Genomic DNA, 17,969 nt, shown 5'->3' with positions numbered 1-17,969 from the left:
AAACATGCACCGTAACCAGCGATACGATCGTTATTCAATAATTTACAGCTGGGTGGTCTACGTATAAGTCGCGCAAGTCAAGATGAAAATCGATTACCGCTTTTGTAAGAAGCTCATGTCCGATGAAAAGGGTAGTAGGTAGATTGGGGCAGCAAGAATCACTGACTGCTTATGAAGAAACAAATTGGAATCTCATTGTGTATGCTTGTTCGCGTGTTGACTTTGACGGAAGTGATCGCAACATGCTTTGAAAGCGTTGCATTATAATCTGACTTTAATCAAGATGATCAGAAATCTATTGTGACTACTAGATCACAATGTAAGATTATGGGCCTGATTACGATGGCTTGCTAATGGCACTCTTCAAAAGCGTGCTTTTGGATAGATTAATCATTCGTGTCACAATAAAATGCAACGAAACCTCGGAGCAACTTGTTATCGAAGATATTGAACAGCGATGATAATTTGAGGCCTCGACTCCACCGAAGCAAACGACAAGCAACCTTCTTCTGTTCTCTTCTTTTGTTGCTGCGTATTCCAAAGCATTTCCAACATGCAGCAACTTACAGAAACATTTTGCCCACATCGAAGTAATTGTGATTTTTTCAAGAAACATGGAACAACAACAAAAAGATTCACAATGTTGGTTTAACGATATCGATCTATGATTCTAAATCTACAGTATGACAAAAGACGTATGTAAATAATTACATCCATTCTAAAAACACTATAACTAGTTGAATTCCAAATTCTCGTGCGACATTAAAAAGTTGCAAAGAAGATTTAAAGGTGATGTAAAATATTAAAGGAGGATACACGTATCAGGACTTACTATTCTCAAAAACACTCGAAAGTTACGAAGAAGACCTAAGAAGTATGTAAAATGATGCTAGGATATCTAGAGTACAAGTAGAAAAAGACATAAAGAAGAAGATAGGAAAAATGGTCCAGGAAGCCTAATGGCGACAACCGGAGCTCGAATTACGCGGAACGTCCAGTGGTACAGGTTTAACGGTAAAAGCGGATAAGCGACTCATCCGTGGTGCTTGTACGATTCCTTAAACGATGACGAAACATCGAGAATCATTCGTGTTGCACCGCGTGCGCTGCACGGTCACGATCAGGAATGTCCTTTCGCGAGCTGACGTTCGCGTGCCTTCGATCCACATTCCGCAGCCCTGCCAAGAATGCGCATCGCCAGTTGTAAACGATGCCGTAGAAAAACCGCTACATGGCCCGACTTAAACAAGGGGGGAAAGAGAGAGGATAGGGAAAAGTCTAGTGGATGAAAATTACTAGCGAATTTGAAACATGTTTGCCCCTTTGATCTCTACACTCTCTACACTAGCGTTGCCCGATCATGATTATTTTCACTTGATTGACGCTAATTCAGTAAGTTTATTTGATTTCTCTTGGAATGTGAAGTTAGGATTCATGATTATAGAGAGATAGTAGAGAGAGAGTTCTTATGCATGTAATTTTGAGAATAATTCATCCATTTCTGTGGGAAAGGATTTCAGACGAAATATTATTTAGTATTCTTATATTTTTTCTACGTAGTAGCAATTACCTCGAAGAAGTTAGAATTATAATTTGGCGAATTGAAGAAGTAAGAAGAGAAGATTGAGGTACTTCGTTAAAAAAGATTTACAGAGATTCACCTAGAAATCGTTGTCGTTCGTGAAGATACGAGATCCCGTGTAAATAAAGATATTCGTATTATGCTTGATAAAATACGTTCCAAGAAACGTGCGTTTCTTCCTTATCAATTTTAACGACACATACCGCTATAATACTTGAATATGTAGTAAGACCCATGTCACTTTTATATCACAGCATCGAAGCGTCAGTAAATGGATTTTATTACACGAGGCAGCGCGTGAATACGAAAAATTCGCAATTCCTCCGAGTCGTCAACCCATTAAACGTGAAACTTATCTCCCGAGGAACATAATTAACTCACTTCTTTTCCCCCTTTCTTTGCGGTAAAGATGCAATTTTTGCCATAAAAATATTATATAGATATATATCGTCTGCTTATTTTCATGCAAATGGCTTCATTTTCTAAAGATTTAATTTATCGCTTGATCTTTCTTAAGTAATTGGTATGGCAAAATTAATTATCAATCTTTGGTAACTTAACTGACTGAGTAATAGAGATATGAATTATAAAGTACACAAGTAATTATTGAGTTAATTTCCACAATTTCTTCCTTTTGCGTCGCTTATACAATTAACTCAACAATTATCTACAGTGATCTTTTTGTCCTTCACTTTTTGCACATTCCAATTAACATAAAAAAATAACAAACCACAGGTGCAAACCACGAATGTTATGCGATGTTTTAACCAGAAGTACCTTGTACGGTTATAGAGCACAAGGTTGATCGAGAAACCTTCAACAATACCCAGAGAATACATCACTACGAAACAAATAAATCAGCTTTCGTAATGATGAACCGACCGAGGAACGCTGTTCCAGTCTCTGACCAGCAATTCCGCAATATTTCGTTCCTGGCCAATGGCAATGCAACCAACTGCAGACGATGCTATCATGGCAAACCTAAGACGATGAAGTTCTTTCTTCCTGAAGAATTCAATACTCTGTTCACGTTAACCACAAGTTTGCAGATTATCATTAAATCACAAACTATACAATATTAAATCTTTTTCTAATCTATGTTCTATTCCTTCGATAAATCTCACGCACATAAAATAAAATTGTAACAAAAAGGAAAGATAGTAACTGAAAAAAAAATGTACAACGCTCTTTAGAATAGTTTAAGATCGTTTAGCGTTATGTACCTTGCAATAAGCTGAAATTTATCAAGTTACAGAACAGTTCAAAAAATTCAAATTGCCGGAGTGTTTTAGAGGTTATGTGCAAGAAACGTAATTCCATTTGCAACGGGATATGAAACAGTATCGAACAACGCGTTGAACAGCTGGCCAACGAGAACCAACCGCGAAGATCAGCAAAGAGGTGGATATCTGTTAGAAGGAGGTTGGGGCCGCGTCCTTTCGGTTTTACGACCGTTTCGCGATGTTGATGGCCCACTGGTCGTTTCTACGAGGCAACTATTCCGACAGAATCGTAAATACAGGGAAACTGCCATATCGAGGGCGAAATGGGAGTGTACAGTTCGTACAGGTCGTTCTAGAACAGTGACAGTTTATATAAATATTTTGTGATCTCATATATTATGTATTATTGGTTCTTTGTATCGTTTAATTGAAACACCCTGTACAATTGTTTATATAGATACGTACTCTCTAATCAATTTCCAAGATAATCTGTATATCCCGATCATTTATATCAATGTCTCTTTAATTTTGACCATTCCATTTAAATTTATAGTATACTATATGAAACGCTCTATAGAAATTAAAATTGAATTATCTCCTATATAGACAACCAAAATGCAGAGGTTATCTAACAAGAGTATAAATAAGAATCTGTAGTTTTGATATTTAAAATTTTTATATAAATTCAAACGTGAAAGTATCCAAAGAATGAAAAACGGTTATCTAATGTTTGCATTAGAAAATAAAAAATTGTTCAAGAAAACATAGGAATGATTGCCCATACTATGACCACACATTCAGTTTCAGGCTTTTCTATAAATTTCTATAGCTAAATAAGATAATCTGTGAAACACCAAAACAGTTTGTAAATCACTTCACACATGACATTCGAAAGACTGTATAACTCTAACCAAATCTAATCTAAACTTAATTCCAACAGCAGCCAAACCAGTCTAACTATTTACGTGTTATGTATATGACATCACGTATGATACTCGGAATGTCCTATATAACTGGAAGCATCTCAAGAAACTATCATTTCAAAGCATTTATACAAAATCTGAGCACTTCAATTAATTCTATATATCTACATTTCTGTATCACCTTATATATAAGTTTTCATTCGAACACGCGTGGCCAAAATTTTGAAGCGTCCTGTACTGCTTTCTCTGACGGGTGCTAAAAAGAGAAACTTGGGAAATGCATACGAGGTCACCGGCATAAAATCATGGTTAACTTAAAAACCGAATATTTATGAACCTCGTCGGCCATTAATATCGATTGTTTATAGGGCAATACGTACACACGGAAGAACCGTAAGCCATCCACAATTTATCGAACTGTTGATCAACCTAACCTCTATCTTAATTTTTAACGACCACTTAAACACATTTTATTATACATCTTACATTTGCAAGTCAATTTCCATTGTTAAAGGAAATAAATCGTGCAATATTTCAGAAGTGTAGTGTGCACCGGATATAGGACAGAATACCGGAAGAGGACGAGTTCCGATGATAATTGTTCCACCACAAAATCGATCGTGACTCACGACGACATTAAGTCAGGCATCCTACGTAAATCCTGCGTTTCATTATACAATTGTCGGTGACATCACTAATTTATCTTTAAAAAGCACGAATCTTTCTTTCAAGACCATGCTGTAAATCAGCATTTGACGTAATCGTAAATCATCATTATATATAAAAGACAAGATATTCACACTAATAGTATCATGTCATTCCATAAATAATGTACTTTACATTTTGAATTTCTATGAAAAAACATTAACTGGCGAAGTAATTTAAAAATTCACAATTATTATAGAAATATGACAAATGATTTTTCCCTGGTAACCATGTTGTCCTCGTGTACCACAAACGATTCTGGTTGTCTCGACGGCTATTTCTCTACGGTGAAAATATTGAAGCACACAACGGCGAACTTGTGCCTTGTCAGCGTTCATTATTAAGTTTGCGAAATATGAATTTATTTATCCAACCATAAACTGTTGTATTTCTCTTGATATATAGAATTACTAATCTCACTAACGAAAAAGAAATTTGGACAAATTTCCAAGATCACCACTCAATTTTTAGCGTTATCTGGACCTGACAACGAGAACTTTAGAGAATAGGCGAATGTGTAACGGAGTAACGAATAAAAATCCTCAAAAAGATAAAAGCCGATTATCCTTTGTAACATAATGTCACAGCAGATTGTGATTTTTACAAAATGCAATTCAAGTTGATGAACAACTCTTTTCAATGCCGCAAAATCCGATATTCTGTTTATTAACTGTATTTTAACACATTCAGAAGTAATCGCAAAAATTCTCTTGATCTTCGCACTATGTGCCTGTTCCAATTACTGCCGCAGCATTAAATCAGCTAATAACTGATAACACCAGATCGTTCCAATTAATTGTTTACCGAATTCCTACGTCTATCGTGGTCTCAAAACAAGGTTTATCACACGGTTATTCCATATCTTTACGCTGTTAAATATACAAGGTGTTCAAAAAAAAAAAACATTCAACATTTGTACAGTACATAAGACACGCCATACTGAGCCAAAAAGATTGTTAGTAAACACAGGTCAAAAGCTCGACCGTTTTCGAGATATATACATTTTTTTATGTTTGCATCATGATTGACTTACTGGCTTCTACGTGTCGCATACGACGTTTACCTCAGTGTTTATGAACCACGTTCTCAATATCCTTCATTGGACCTTTTATTATGGACGTAACTATTTGAAAAGCAAAGTGCATTCTTCGCTGATAAGTGACCAAAGAATTACGTAACCGAATCTGGCATGCTTGTTGAATAATTCGTCAGAGATCTGGAATTTTCAAGAGAAATCGCGACTTTGTAAGATAAAGATGCCAAGCGTGCATGGAAATGGAAGGAGGACGTGTGGAACAGCTTCTGTAAATATCGAGAACTCAATAAGTAGCGAAACAATCATGATACTAATATATAAGAATATTTATATGTCAGAAATGGTTGAGCTTCCGACCTATATGTACTAAGGTTTCTTTACTCAGTACCGTGTATCCTATGTACTACATAAATAATGGATGGTCTCTTTTTAACACTTTGTATAATCTGCGACAAGTCACTCTGATTCCTTGCTCCTTTCACGATAATTGCTAAGAAATGCAAGTCACACGTTCCCCTGGCTGCACTTTCACCGAAACTTTTTACTCGGTCCTTTCAATGAGTCCGCTTTTAATCACGCGTACATGGAAAAATATAAATAAATTCCTCCACTCATCGGTTTCTTGTTGGTTAAATGATGTAACACGTGTGAATCTTGGTAGTTCTTTTGCAAGATGGCGCAACTAATGCGAAATTATGAATAGGCTATGTTACAATATGAAGTAAGGTTAGGAACTTAATTGTACAGGGTGATTCAGTTAAGATTTATACCGTACATTCGTATGTTTCCAGACTTGTGATTCTGATTCGATGAATCAATTAGATGTTTATGTACTTACGCATTTATAGAAAAGATATGTGGAAAAATCTATAAAATATCCATGTTTTATATGTTTGCTTGTTTTTAGATTCGAAAGTCTCGGGCGCCAGGAAAATAATAATTTATTTAAATAGCTTACGATTACGATATGAATTTATTTTTATTCGACCAATACCAATCCAATCCAGTTGCTGCATAATCTTTAGGCTGATTTAAATTGGTACGATTTCACCGATCCTAATCATTCATATTGAAAGAAAATAATTTAATTTTCTGAAAAGATATTTTTACCTCCTCACAAGATGGACATTCCTCATTAAAAAAAAAAAACTAAAACAAAAATAATCATTTCGAATCTCACGAGTTCCCAGTTTCAAGAGTTCCGAAACACAAAGCTTGGGTTTGAGTTTCGCGAATATTCCAAAATCTAAAAATCACATCTCGATCTATCTGTGGTTAAAACGCTATTCCTGATCGACATCATTGAATTACACTTTCTGTGAGTGAAACATCAGGGAAGAAGTGTCATTGAGTGTCCACAGACAGCCAGAAGCGTCGGCTGAATGTGTGGACAGGCTCGTAAGAGCGGTTCTTCGTGGCGGAACAGCGTCTAACGCGAAATGATCAGCACACGAGCAACGTATGTGCCGTCTGGTTTCATTTCACATCTGCGGGACTCACGGTCTAGCAAGTTTCGCCTCGGTCGCTGACCCTTACTTCTCTCTTTCTCTCCGTGTCTCCCTGTTTCGCTCCTTTGATCCTGCCTCCAGTTCTGTCCTCCTTCCAGAGATCTCCTCCTCTCTCTGTCTTTAATTGTACCCTTCGATTTCGATCCCTTTCGTTTATCCGTCGCGAGATCCTTCTATTCGGATCTCGAATCAATCCTTAACTCTCTAATTTAAAGGGTCTGTTGCAATCAAGATACAGACTCACCTTCGAGTAATTTGAGTAAGCCAACAAAAACCAACTGAACATCGATCAAAATGAAATCACTTTTCGTACGTGTTATTGATTCGTAATGAACTAATGCTCGTAGTAAACTCCTAATTGGAGAAGATACGAGACGAAGCGCAAACAAAAATTACACCAACGCTCCATTTATCCGAACTCGAGGAGCTCGTCGATTCTCCTCGCTACCAATTATTTTTCGTTTACATAATAGGAGCTCGCATTTATTAGATAAGAGAATTCAACCAACAAAAGTTCTGTTAATCGCTCATTAATTAAAATTACCAACAAATGAAGTTCCTACTGTATTCCTAACTGAATACTAAACTGCAGATAAAGACTAATTAAAAGAGAAACGTCTAGAATTGGCTTACGTTTTTCAACAATATAATTAGGCCTCATACGTGTATCAACGACGAGCATGCAAGCGTAATATCTCTAAAATACCAATGCTTGAATATTCCAAAATACATTCTAGTGCTTCAAAAACTTAATACTCCTAGACGAAAAGGCTTTGGTACTCTAACATTACAATATTCTAATACTCGAATGCCTTAATAATTCAAAATTCAAGTCAGAAGCTCAAGTATTTCAGCTAGAACCAAACATACGATAATCATTTATTATTCACGTTATAGTACCACGTCAGAATAATTTACTTATAATTCTCAATGATAATTGATGATAGACTACTTGCAAATAAATAAAAAAGTAGAACCTCAAGTATCCCAAAAACCAAAAGAATCCAACACTCTGATATCTCGATATTCCAATAATCCACTAAATCAATATTCCAGCATTGTAAACTCAGCCTAAGTAATCTATCTGTAACGCGTTGCACAATAGATTTTACAACCATTTTAAAAGAAAAATTATTAGCACTAAAAATCCTAAAATTCCTCCTTTTTCTCAGACCGTACCTACGTTACTCCTCCCTTATCCTTGAGATTAGACATTGAGAAATATTACCCTTGTACGTATGGTTATTTCAAGCTGCAAGGGGACTATGGTTTCTCCGAATGGCCCGAGGCTACCTCCCTAATTACTGTCGGCTCCGATTCTTTCGGTCATGGGAACAGCCCCTAGAGCGAGAGCCATCCACGTTTTAGACGCAGTTATCTTGTCAGAGCCTTGGATACATAGTTACAGAATGCTCCACGAACACTATCCTGCAATCCTGCAGCATAATGTTCTCTACATCCTCCTTATCATCATTTGCATTCTTTCGAAGTTCCAAATTCCGTGTCTTTGTTTCTCTTTCTACGATACAATGAAAATGTGTTTTCACAGTATGACTCTTCTACATTGTTCAGCTTCTATATTTCCTCTGAGTTTTCCTCAACTATTCGGTACAAACTACATATCGTTGAAAGGCTCTTGAATTTTCATTTCATTTTTGTATCTTTAAAAAATTGTTCGAGTTTAAGAGAAGCATATAAAAATCATCGTTCAAAAAAAAAAAAAAAAAAAAGAAAAGAATGACGCTCCTCTGGCTTATTGAGCAAGATGTTAAAATCCAAGAATTCGAAAACTATAGTAGTCAAAACAAATTCATCATAGTTAAAAATAATAATCACGACGTGTTCATGAATTAGCAATAAATAACGCTTGTACTTTGTATTCCAAAGGAGAATCTTACAGATTTACGTAGGTGATATGCTGTTGCAGGAATTATATATTTGTGGAAATATTTATTATTAGATAAAGAGTTACAAACAATTTTCATATATATTTCTATTCGCTTATCTTATCACAATACTATTACTGGAGCTACGATAATACAGAGTTTTTAAGGAACAAAGCAACAGTATGGAAAATAAGAGAATTTAACCATAAGGTAGATGTATTCTATGCAGCAATGTACAGCATGTAAACCGAAAGCTCCAACGTTGATTACGAACAGGTACATAAATTTAATGCTCGCCTAAGATCACGTCCGCATATTTTACACTTTTTATACGCGATTAGCAAGATGCTTTACGTAACGAGGTTGCCGCGAATCGCGTAACATGAGCGGTAATAAACACGCGCGAAACATGTCCTTTCTACGAATAACTTTCCATCCGCGAATTACCCGCTTGATAGATTCGTCATTTGATAATAAGAACAAAAGAGATTATCAACATTTCTGGATTAACGATTCAGATGAAATTTTTCTTTTATGATATTTCTTCTTTCGGAGGATTAAGAATTTTTCCTAATTAATACAATTTTTCATATTTTTTAAATTCCTTCTGATTCTGGGCAATTATTTTTTAAATATCACAAAAATGTCATTTCTTTGTAAGAAGATGCGTTCCCTAACAGAAATATTCTTCTTTGCTGAATCCAACTTCTCCTTTGATGTATAATAATCTTATCCAGCTAAACCGCTTACCATAATTCTATTTAACTAAGCTAATTACAAATTTATTAATCTACACCTAATTATTATTTATTAATAAACCCAAACACTAAAACTGAAAATCTGTAATCACTAGTTTAAATTAATTTTAATTTAAAAATGTCCCTAACATTTCTCCAAGGGACTAAAAAACCACTAGTGTTTCCTATTTCTCCTTCTAGATTTAATATACAATATTTTCATCTCGTAAAAAATAGCTATAATGTGTCAACTTATCAATCAGACGCCCTAAAGTGTATTCGATAAACGATCACGATTGGTTCAACAATGACATATTCGAGTAACAAGAATGATAATTTGAAACGATATGTGCAGGGGAATGACAAATGTCGAAATCTGGGGACAACCACACCCAATCGAATTTGGTACGCGAATCAATCACCATAGTCTGTATATATAGTCGCTTGGTTCACCGAGTGATGACGGGCGATATCTCCCACCAGGATCATTGGAAAGGACACGGCTATTTCTGGAAGGTGATCCTCGGCTAATGCAAACACATTCCATAAACGTCCCAACGATTTTTCATCCGGTTTAGAAAGCGAGGGAAAATCGGCTAACGCGACGAATTTCAAACCTGCAAATCGCGAAAGTATTTGACGAAAGTTCCGCATTTGGCAAAACTGACACGTGCAATGTATGCGGAAATGCGGATTTTCTTTTCTTCCAATCGATTCTCTGCTTTTATAAGAAACCATTTCTGATTGAATTTCATTTCAATCTAAATGTAATATTGCCAGCAAATTAGATTACGTTTCCATTAATGACTAGAAAAATTATGAGTATTAAAAAATAATAACTGTTACCTCTTATAGATGACGATAGAGAATGACAATCTTTCTTAAATTTTCTTCTTACATTTGGACTATAGGGATCCCTAGAATCCTAGGGAGAATCTAGATTCCCTAGATATAATATTACCTTAATCCTAAAGTATGTGAGAAAACAATTAATTTAAAGAACGCTTAAAATATTATATGATTCTTTATGAATCGTTTAAGCATCTAAAATGTTATATTTAATGTTGTTTTTATGATATTTTTCATAAAGATAAAGTGATAACAGATTTCCATTAACTAAAAAGTTCTGTTTAAAAAGTACAAAATATATTGCATAACAATTTTAACATGGTAATTAATTATTATTCTTATCATCGAAATTGCATAATAATGTTAGTCATGTATAATGTATAGTGTTTGGGTGTACTTCTCATAGTCGATAGACCATACGCCATAGAAGTTTGAAAAGACATCCTACGTGAACGCGGAACTTGCGACGAAGCCCTACAAGTGCAAAGTCCTCGCGAATGGCCTCTATGCTTCGTAGCTTATGACATAATAGTTTTATGTATGCTGCATATGGCGCGACGTAATGTAGTTACGGGATCGTGGGCGCAAGATGCGTCTGAAAGACGTTGCTTCTAAGTATTGTGACTTTTATAATTTATTCTTGTCGTATGACTTGGTAAACCAAAGGAAACCGTTGCAAACTGTTTTGTCTCTCCAGAATTATACATAGAATATTCTACACTTTCGTGATCTCCGTGCTACTTTTAAAGATTCAAAGCCCTAGGTTGTAAATTTCCCTAGATCTTACACTGCTCAAGGAAATCTTATTTATTAAGGAAACCTAAAATCATATTATACTTCGAAGTTTTCTAGTTCTTAATCTTCGATCTTCAAAGATGTTGGATTTTTCCAACAGGTACAAATTTCTATATTCCCAAGATCTCGAATTATTCTTTCGAAGGAAGAAACTCGAAGGTTTTTATACTTTATATTATAAACTAAAATCCTATATTTTACGTTCTTCACTTCTCTAGAGACATCGAACGCTACACGTGTGCATAGCATTTATGATTTTGCCCAAGAAAGATGATCACGATCAGAGTCTCCCATTACCGGAAGTAGCAGCCACGCGTCGCTTATCTCATCTTTTCTCTTACGGTTTCACGTGTTCATTCTTCTGATTTTGTAGCGCTCTTAAAATTCGCGAAACTAAATCACTTTTAATTTTCATGTCTGGCATCATTTACACTTAACCGTAATTAGTCAGTTACTTGAATAAAACGGCTGATAGCTCAAGTGTAACGAAACGATCGAGCAAACACGAGTCGGATGCCAGATAATACATATAGCCATTTATTAATGTTCACGGCGAGGAAAAGCCTCGCCGGTAGAAAATTTCAATTTTCACTTACGTAACAGCGCCGCCCCTTACATAATCTCATAATCGAATGTAACGCTGTCGCGAAATAGAGAAGACAATCGTGAAAGCGTGAGAATTATTTCCTACGTCCTCTCTAACGAACAATTAGATACATCGATGTAGTGAACAAAGCTACTAGGATCTATACCTCCGGGAGAAATTTTCTAATCTTACCTAGGAAGATGTCGAATATGATAATTTGTTCATTTATGAAGATATCTTAAGATTTCAAGAAAAATTAACTGTCAAGTCGTTTTTGCTTGATTATGCCAGGAACTGTAAACTTTTAGTGTAAATATAACCGTTGCAAATATTGAAAGGTTGATGCAAAAGCTATCAAAGATTAGTAGTGATGACTGTCATTGAAAACGCTCGATTCTATAACGTTAATTTTAAAGTATAATTTTATGTTCTTCTAGAAAATATGAAACTTTGTATTTCGAGTTTCCCTAGATACTATTTTTTAGATTTACCTAAATTCTTCTAGAATCATTTCCTGAAATTAGAAATATATAGGGATCCCTAGAATCATAGGTATCCCTAGAATCATAGATTTCCCTAGATATAATATTTTTTAAATTCTCATGTGACTATTTGTGGAATAGAAACAAAACGTATATGTATTTGAAATACACCTTTGAAATCCATAGAAAGATGAAGTTCATTTGAATAATATGTGGGAAAACGATTAATTAATTCTACCTTTGTATGAAGAAACGCCAGAGATTTGTTCACGTTCTCGATTTTGTGCACCCGCATACGACCATTGTTAGGTTTAGCCAATCGTTCACCGGAGATGATCTCTAGCAGTTTTAATAATTTCTTGCCGTCCGCTAGATCCGTGAATAAATCCTCCACTTCCATACGTGCCTGCGAAGTGAAAGTAATCGATTCAACAAGTCTCCGGATTCCTTCCTATATAGATATTCTAGCGACTCTAATATGACGTGTGTCATTCTTATAAATATCTTAGGTATTTGTATAAATATCGTATCATCTACATTTTCTAATTACTTTTTTACCATTTTTTTTCAAATTATTTTAATGTCTTTTACAAGCAATTGAAAAACGTTGTATTCGCAGAAAAGTAGGCCATTTTTACAAATATCTTTAGTATTGTTATATTTTAATTTTAATTATTTTAATTATTTTTAATTACTTTTCATAATTTTTAAAAAATTATTTACAATTTTTTCCAGGCGGTAGAAAGACAACGTATTCGAGAAATTAAAAGATATACTCTCTTAAGAATTACTGTCTCTTTTATAATATCGGAAGTTGTATAAAAAACAAAATGTACCTTCAACAGAAACGAGTTGATCCATTTGGTGAATGTCTTCTTCTGTATATGCAGACGTTCCTCCTGCAGGGCCTTAATACGGCCCTGCTCAAACCTCAGTGTATCTTCCCTCTGAGTCATTCTCTTCTGTATATCAGTACCACCCCTGAATTTGTCGACTCTGGACGGTGGATAGTTTGGCGTGTAGTCGAAGATGTAACTCCTTGTTTGGGGTGCGGCGCCAAGCCCAACACCGGGCACATACTGCGCCCCTGAAACCAAACATTTCACCAAAATTAGACACGCTTTGAACACAGCACCTTATTTGGAAAGGAAACACTACTAACGGAAATGGAAATTTCTGTTTTCTTTCAAATGCGATATTTCGTAGGAAAGCTAGGAGAATTTCTAAACAGTTCTATTTTAGTTGTAATATTGGTAAAATATAAAGCTTTTCTATAAGTAGAGCACTGAAAATCATAACGGTGTAAAGAGTAAGTCATAAAAGTAATATATTTATTATTATACAAATTTCGCTAAATTTTTCAAATCATAAAACTAGAAATAGAATATTCACAAACATGAGGTTGTAATTTAGTTAGTTATGGAACTTGTATAATACTCGATAGAATGGTTCTATCAAGAATTGAAATATGTGACTAAATTCAAGTTCTCATAATTTCGCTTATATTACGCTATAATTCTCAGTGCACAAGAAAGTACGATACTATTTCTTTCATAAGTAAATGAGAATTTCAATTTTTAATATCACGCATTATAATAATATTTAACTTAAAAATAGGAAATTATCTTTTTAATTCAAATGTTACACATAAAATATTTGTGTTCCAGATGCTTAACTTCGCACTAACTCTAGAATTAAGGATCAAGAAGAACAACGAGTTCCCTTCCTTCACCTCATTGCACAGTAGAAAGGAAGCAGAGCCCTATTAAATCCCAGTTTTCCATATACACACTAAATAAGCAATTCAAGTTCGCGTACACATTTATTCGGTTGTTGTTCGGTCCTTATAAGGCGAGAAAAAATTTATGACACATGCCGACGATAGCAACGATAAACCGGGGACAATAATCTCGTCGAGTCACGAACACTGGTAAAAAACAAAACGGTTCTCTCAGGTAAACGTCGTTCGCGCTTACTCTTTATTTACCTTGCACACGTTTCGCCACAATGCTGCCCCCTTTTTTCCCCTAGTAACCACGCTCGTCCGCCATTGTCCGTGAACGACGCATTAATTTTACCGGTAGTTTAATTCATGAAAGTCAGTGAACAAGATTTCTTTTGCAAAGGTAAGATTTAAACCAGAAAATTGAGCGTAAAATCAATCATGACTTTTAATTAACGATTCTGACAAGATTTTCAAAGATGTTTGAGATTAGTTTGATTAAAAAAATATTATATGCTAAATAAAATCGGAAATTTATGTTGAATAGGTGTCAACACTTGTTTTAGGGATCACAAATTCGTTTTTATACTTTTCGATAAAGTTGGGTGGAATTCTTTATTTCGATCGTTAATTTATACGAAAACATGATCGCAAGACGCAAGGATTATTTCAAGTTTTTAAATTCTTTAGTAGTTTTATGATCTTTTGATCTTTTGATCTTTTGATCTCTTTAGACAATTACGTATCATATAATCCTCGATAACGATTCATACGATAATTTATCAAAGATAAAAGATCATCACACAATAAAACATCGTAAAAATTTAGTAGCAAAATTACCTTAGTAAATATGTTATACAAGATAATCCAAAAATAGATGATATAGTTCAAGGATTTTTTCTAAAAACAGGTATAAGAAGAGTTCTAGAATTCTCCTTTAATTTCGTCATATTTACATTTTTTATCTTCGTTATTCTTTACCCTTAAGCATTTTTCTCTACACTGCTCGTTATATCATTTGTACTTTTCTCTTTATTTCTCATATGTATGTGCATGTGTTACAGATTATTAAAGAGAGATAGAACTATAAGTTAGCAAAAGATCCGCACATTTTCAAAAACAGATACTGTTAACTTGCCAATGTAATCAGTAAGTACATTAAAAAACTGACGATAGTTGTCTGAATGGTACGAAATGGGGCGAATAATAAACTCGTAACTCGCCAAAAAGGATGGATAAAACGAAAGTTTTTTAAAACACACGAATTATACTTATTAGAGTTTAAGGTGTTCAAACTCCAACAGTGTGTTTTATCGTATTGATGTATATCCAATAATCAACTCGTATCGCAGAATTATCGTTTAAGAGATCTTTTTAATCTTTTTAAGTATTTTATATTTTTTCCAAGACGACAAAAAGCATTATTACACAGAAGAATTCAATAAAATAACCCCGATGACTTTCATTAATAATGGATAATTTTCTATTTCTACGACGATGGAAATGATTCTTTCACTCTCAGGGAAGATACCTTATCGGAACCTGGCGATAGCTCGTGATTGAAATAGTCGAGCACACTGTGGCACAATTCTCCTTTTACTTCGTGTAATTTTATGTCGAATGAATTTTATATAATTTTAATGTAACCCTTGATATTGTTACGAGCTTATACAGCTATATATTTTGATATTTAATAAGATTGTTCAAACACTTTTTTAACGAACTTTTTAAATATTTTTTCTAATCTTTCTGTAGTATATTTTTAACACTAAAGTAAGGTACGTAAAAACATTCTTTTTAAGTGAGTTAGAGATAAAGCAATGGAAATTTATGGATAATAAAACGACGGAATCCAATTTAAAGACGTAGTTCTCCGGCTACTAAAACTTCCATTTATTACTCTATGTGCTACTTCAATTAATAAGTATACTGATCTTCTGTTCTAGATACATATTTATTTGGGCTTTACAATTATCATCTAAAAATTATATAAACTTCCACTACAGCTTATTATCGATAATACTCTAATTTAAAATTATCTCCAATTCGAAAACACAAATTATTCAACCGACAACTTATACGAACAAAATTCTAATTTTATTAATTCATTAAATAAATTTTTCTATCTAAACGATTGGGGGAAATAAGAATTGCAAAAGGATGACAAATCGTTACCACGAACAATTTATTCCGATTAGTTCACCGAACGACGCTTATTTGAATAGTATTTATATCCTTCATTATTGACGCTATGTATCTAAGCAGTGACTGGAGGCATTACAATTAATTGAGCTCATAACTAAATACGTTCGTGCTGTGATCGTTAATGTCTACATACACAACGCGTGTTGTCGTTGAAAAACATATTCGATAAGAGTGTTCATTATGTTAATGCAATGCTATCTTGGAATTGATGTCTGACAAAAGAAGTTAGTTTTCATTGCAAAACGACTCCGCTAATTAACACGAATTCGTCGGTGAAGATATGTTGTTTGTAGACATGTCGCACCTGAGAATTCTTGCACTCCTTTTAGATAACGACAATCGAGAAGTTTAAAGTTAAATATTGGGAAAACGATATTTACACGATACATCATCGGAATATATTGTTTTAAAGATAGCAAGGGCAATATAAAATATAAATGATACACATTATGTTTATCATATGATATACAGTATATATTCATCATAACTTCACTAGTATGAGTCACTAATAAAATTTAACCTCTTAACTTCCATACATCCTGTTAAACAAGCATACACATAATCCTTGAAATGTAAACCAAATTTAATCTACTTTGCAACACTTGCAACCTAACCTAAAATATCTATGAAATTAATTAACATCAATGTTATCATTGAAAAATATTTTTGTTTCACAGGATATATAGTTAAAGAAACTTTTTATCTCTCTCTCTAAATAAAATCTCTACTTAATTATAGTTGAACAACGTCGATATGAAAGATATTCTTCCTTCAAAAAAATCTATTAAAGACGAACTTTTTGTTTAGATGTAAATCAAGTTTAACTTGCTTTCTTTCGTTGAAACTTAACCTAAAGTATCTACTAATTTAAACTTAAATAATATCTATGTTTGTTTTGAAAAAGTATTTTTCCCGCAAGAACCTAATTGTAAGGAACTTTTTACTATTCTAAACAACAAGAGAAAACAACAAAAGGTGTAGATATTCAAGAGAAGAAAAATGCGAATTATATACGCCAATGAGGAGAAACGGCAACCTCAGTGGTTAGCTCGCGTTCGCACTGAAAAGCGTGCCAATAGATGGCTACGTGCAAACCAAGAGGGCAATGACAAGCAGGTAACATCGTAGATTTGATTAAAATGCTTAAACTCTGTCTCTGTCTGAAGCTGTTCGTCGCTGTTCTAAGCCGTTGGAAACCATGTAACGCGATTGTAACGCACGCGCGTGTATACGCTTGCGGATTCTTCGAGCGTAACGTCTGCAAACACAACTACTTGCACACGTTCGTGTAGTTTTCAGCAAACCTTACTTCTGAACTTGTCCGAACTAAAATACGTATAATGCATGATGTTATGATTTTTCTAGGAAATTAGATTGTTCAGTACTTATACAATAAGAACTTCAGTAACGATGAGAGACTAAACTAGAATGACTATGGAAGAACTTAAAGTAGTTTGTATAGAATCTAGGGATAGACTATAGAATTTTATGTGTTCCGTAATGTAAGGTTAAAAAGCAGCCATGATGGATTTCACTGTAATAGAATTGTACAGAACAAATGTATGTATTTAGAGTTGAAATAGAATGTAACTGGTACATTTGAATACATTAAGGCTACTTTTTTAAAAAAAAACTTTTAATTTCTAATTATAATTTTAAAAATATTTAACCTTTTCCAGCATGATTTACCTCTAATTCAAACTATAACCAGATCAATTATTAAACCCTA

The 17,969-nt window shown here is 34.2% G+C and overlaps 1 protein-coding gene across 5 annotated transcripts in view; it reads right to left on the bottom strand.

The window, feature by feature from the left end:
• LOC117232847 (spectrin beta chain, non-erythrocytic 5) overlaps nucleotides 1-17,969 on the bottom strand; it is a 57,559-nt gene that overhangs the window by 22,968 nt on the left and 16,622 nt on the right. For 4 of the 5 annotated variants that reach the window (XM_033492548.1, XM_033492545.1, XM_033492547.1 and 1 more), the window contains exons 2-3: nucleotides 13,149-13,399; nucleotides 12,551-12,718 (exon numbers count right to left, since the gene is read on the bottom strand). In XM_033492548.1, coding sequence (XP_033348439.1) covers nucleotides 12,551-12,718; nucleotides 13,149-13,268 — 288 coding nt within the window. In that variant the 5' untranslated portion in view covers nucleotides 13,269-13,399. Of the gene's footprint in view, nucleotides 1-12,550; nucleotides 12,719-13,148; nucleotides 13,400-14,044; nucleotides 14,257-17,969 lie in introns of those variants that run through there. The other variant, XM_033492549.1, reaches the window with a different exon arrangement.

Source organism: Bombus vosnesenskii, unplaced genomic scaffold (genome assembly GCF_011952255.1).
Source record: "Bombus vosnesenskii isolate JDL3184/JDL3185 unplaced genomic scaffold, Bvos_JDL3184-5_v1.1 scf7180000013293, whole genome shotgun sequence".
NCBI classification, from domain to species: Eukaryota; Metazoa; Arthropoda; class Insecta; order Hymenoptera; family Apidae; genus Bombus; species Bombus vosnesenskii.
This window is presented reverse-complemented; position numbering and strand designations above follow the sequence as displayed.